This window comes from Alnus glutinosa, chromosome 10, assembly GCF_958979055.1.
Source record: "Alnus glutinosa chromosome 10, dhAlnGlut1.1, whole genome shotgun sequence".
Lineage (NCBI taxonomy): Eukaryota > Viridiplantae > Streptophyta > Magnoliopsida > Fagales > Betulaceae > Alnus > Alnus glutinosa.
Genome location: NC_084895.1, coordinates 11805829 through 11809507, shown reverse-complemented (window position 1 = coordinate 11809507; position 3679 = coordinate 11805829). Strand labels below are relative to the sequence as shown.

General features: G+C 38.4%; 1 protein-coding gene across 1 annotated transcript; it reads left to right on the top strand.

Moving 5' to 3' along the window:
- Window positions 1-1673: 1673 nt before the first annotated feature.
- LOC133879045 (uncharacterized) lies at window positions 1674-2405 on the top strand. The gene has a single exon (XM_062317596.1). The coding sequence runs from the start codon at window positions 1674-1676 to the stop codon at window positions 2403-2405; it is 732 nt and encodes a 243-aa protein (XP_062173580.1).
- Window positions 2406-3679: the final 1274 nt, after the last annotated feature.

Genomic DNA, 3679 nt, shown 5'->3' with positions numbered 1-3679 from the left:
GATGGAAGTTGTGGGAATAGGAGTGCAATGGGATATCGTCAATCTAACCTCTTCTTCACTTTCAGTTTAAATAGATGAATTGCTCTTGCTCAAATTTCTTCACACTTGTGACCTAGCTTGTTTAACGCCCGGGAAAATATATAATAATAATAATAAATACCAGATATATACATGTAAATATCACAGTATTGCTGGATTCTCGGGTGCGCTCGATTGCCCAAGATGGGTCGATCGAGTGACCTTGTTCTGCAGGTTGCAAATCAATTGAACACCTAGCTATCCGATTTTGAAACCAAAAATATCTAATATCAAACTTGCTTCCCAAGTACGATTTTCAGCCCTTGGATTAGATCAAGGTGGAGCAATATCCACTGTTCAAACGTGTATAAAAAGAGCCCATTCCTTCTTCGATCGCATCACTCTCTCTTTTCAGTTCTCTCTTAATTCTTCAGTTCTCTCTCTCTCGGTTTCTCTTTACTCTCTCTGCAGAAACATTTCCCTTTAATTCTCCCTTCTCTCTTCCTCTAATTTTGGTCCAGCAGCAAGGAGGAAGGAGAACTGAAGATCAATCTGTCTCCCTCTTTGAATTTTCTTCACTTTCTCTCTCTTTAACAACTCAAAACGCGTATGCATGAAAAAAGTCATCAGTAAACCAGATGGTGGTTCAAAGCCTAAGAGTAAGATGGATAGGATTCGGCTTTCGAATTCCTTTGATGTTAGAGGCAATTTGGAGAAGGAAATAGAAGAAGATATAGAGGTTAGATTGAGAACAACTACCACATTTCTTAAGGCTTTTGAGAAGGTTGTTTCTTCTCGAGATAAGGGGAAGGGAAAGTTGAATGCAAGCCCTACTGATAGGGGCTTTTCTCCTCTGGGTGGGCTATGAAGCTTCTCTCTTGGAATGTTAGGGGCCTTACCATGCCCCTAAAACAAAAAGAGGTTAGGAAGGTGGTTAGAAGGCTTAATTTGTCTATTGTTTGCCTTGTTGAGACTCGGGTGAAGGTTGATAATTTCCCTCAGATTGTGGCTAGTATGTTGCCTGGTTGGAAAGTTATTAATGACTATTCTCAACATTATCTGGGGAAGATTTGGATTTGTTGGGATCCTGGGAGGATATGTTTTGGAGCCTTATGATATACATGAGCAAGTTATTACTTGCAAAGTTATATCTAAGGATTCTGGCGTTTCCTGGATGTTGTCTGGTGTTTATGGATCAAATTTTGGGACCGAAAGAAGGAAGCTGCTGTAGGAATTGCGGTTGATTAAAGAGACAATGGATACTCTCCCTTGGCTAATAATTGGGGATTTCAATGTTATCCGTTATCCTCAAGAGAAGTGGGGTAAGGAGGGTTTTTCTTGATATGAAAGGGATTTTTTGGAGTGCATTCAACAGTTGGAGATTGATGATCTAAGTTTCTCAGGCTGCTTTCATACTTGGACTAATAATTAGGTTGGTGAAGATTTTGTTTCAAAGAAACTGGACAGAGTGTTATCCAATGGGGCTTAATAAGTTCCTGTAGGGAGGAAGTGATTCTAAAACTCATGCTAAGGTGGCTTGGGAGAAGATTTGTGCTCCTAAGAAGGAAGGAGGTTTAGGGATAAAAAGTATTGAAGTTTGGAATAAGGCTTCAATGATGAATCATATTTGGAACCTTTTTATTAAAGCTGGCTCGATGTGGGTAGCATGGCCGGCTGAGGCAAATTGCTTGAAGAGACGAACCTTTTGGCAGGTTTCAGTTCCGGTGTCTTGCTCTTGGAGTTGGAAAAAACTCCTCCCACTTAGAGATCTAGCTAAGAAGTTTATCTGGTTTAAAGTTGGTGATAGAAGTAGGGTGTTTCTTTGGTTGGATCATTGGCACCCTGCCAGCTATTTGCTTGATCAATATGGATATAGAATTGTTTATGATTCTAGTTTTTCCCTTAATACTAAGCGGGCTGCTGTCATAAAGAATGGAAATTGGTTTTGGGCTAGTGCTAGGTCTGATACACTAGTTGATATTCAAAGCCAGCTACATGAAGTTGCCTTGGGATATATTGATGAACTAGTTTGCGATTCTAGAAATGGGAAATACACTTGTGTTGAAACTTGGGGGAAGTTAAGAGTGAGTTTTCTAGTTGTTAATTGGTGGAAATTGGTTCTTTTCCCTGTGGCCATACCAAAACATGCATTTATTCTTTGGCTTGTATTCTGGAATGCTTTGGTTACAAAGCAAAATATGTACTATTGGGGTTACAATGGGATAGCCTTTGTTTGTTCTGTTATAGTGCTTAAGAGAGTATTGAGCATCTCTTCTTTGGATGTAGCTTCAGTTCCCGAATTTGGACAAATATTATGGCCGAGTGCTTTGTGCTTCAAGCGCCTTTGGACTGGGATGATATTCCTAGTTGGGGAGCTGCTGTTTTGAGTGGTAGAAGCTTGAACGCTAATCTGGGAAGACTCAGCTTGGGAGCTACAGTTTATTAGCTTTGGAGGTAGAGAAACGATTTGCTTCATCATAATACTCCTCGTACTGAGGAATCCATTTTTGCGCATATTAAAGGGGATGTTCGTGCGAGAGTTTTGGCTCAGGGCAGGTTTCGGTGTTCTAGGAAGAATTTGGAACTTATTGCCCGGTGGAATATCTATAGCTAATATATGTTTTTGAGCTTGTTTTGATTGTTGTCTTGTTGTTTTCTGTTGTTGCTCTTTGAGCTTCTACTTTAGTTTTTGGTGGGTGGGTTTCCTGTATGTGCTGGTAGGTTGTAAGGTTGGGTGTTTGTGTTTTTGTTACAGTCCTACTTTGTTGGATGTGGTGTTGATGTAATCCGGGTTTGTCGGATTGTGTTCCAGTTTTCACTGGAGGGTTGTTTTTGTTTGTTGTTCTATGAAAGCTTTTATTCATAAAAAAAAGAAAAAAAAAAAAAAGGCACAAACAAAAGCTACCCACAAAGCCCAATCCTTCAAATCTGGTGGTACATATGATGCTAGTGAATCCCTTGCAGAGAGAGAGATGAGAGCAGACTGAGAGAGAGGGGAGGGTGTGCGGCGCAAGTGTGGGAGTGAGAGAGTTCCATAGATGTTTTTTTTTTTTTTTTTTTTTACCCTAAATGCCAAAACGACGCCGTTTTGGTGTTAAACACGAAAACAAGTTGTTTTATGTATATAAAAAAAATAAAAAATATATAATAATAATAATAATAAAGGCGGTTAGCGGTTATAACCGCTAATTGCCTTTGTAAAAACCGTTAATCACCACTGTAGGGGGTTTGTGATTACTGGTTAGAGGTTTTTAAAGCGGTTTTAATGATTTTGCGGTTGTACGGTTAGTAGTTATAAGCGGTTAGTGGACAGTTATTAGAGAAGACGGTTATTTCACCCTTATTGAAGAGGGTCTTCAAAGGTATAATAAGATAGTCATGCGCTCGAGTAGAAGTTGCATCAATTTGAAACTTACTCCATAGGTTGAAGGACTGTTCTTTTGTATTCTATTTTCACAGATTTCATGTAATTATATTTTGGGTAAATTTTTGTAAATAATTTTATTTAGTTGTAATGTAATGATGTTTAAATCTTTAATATTAAATGTTATGAAAAATTAATATTTTATTTTGTTGGAACACTTGTTTGGTAATAGGTATGAATCATATCTTGTTGATGTGCTACACGTCAAATTAAAGAAAATAGCAAAAATTAAAAAGA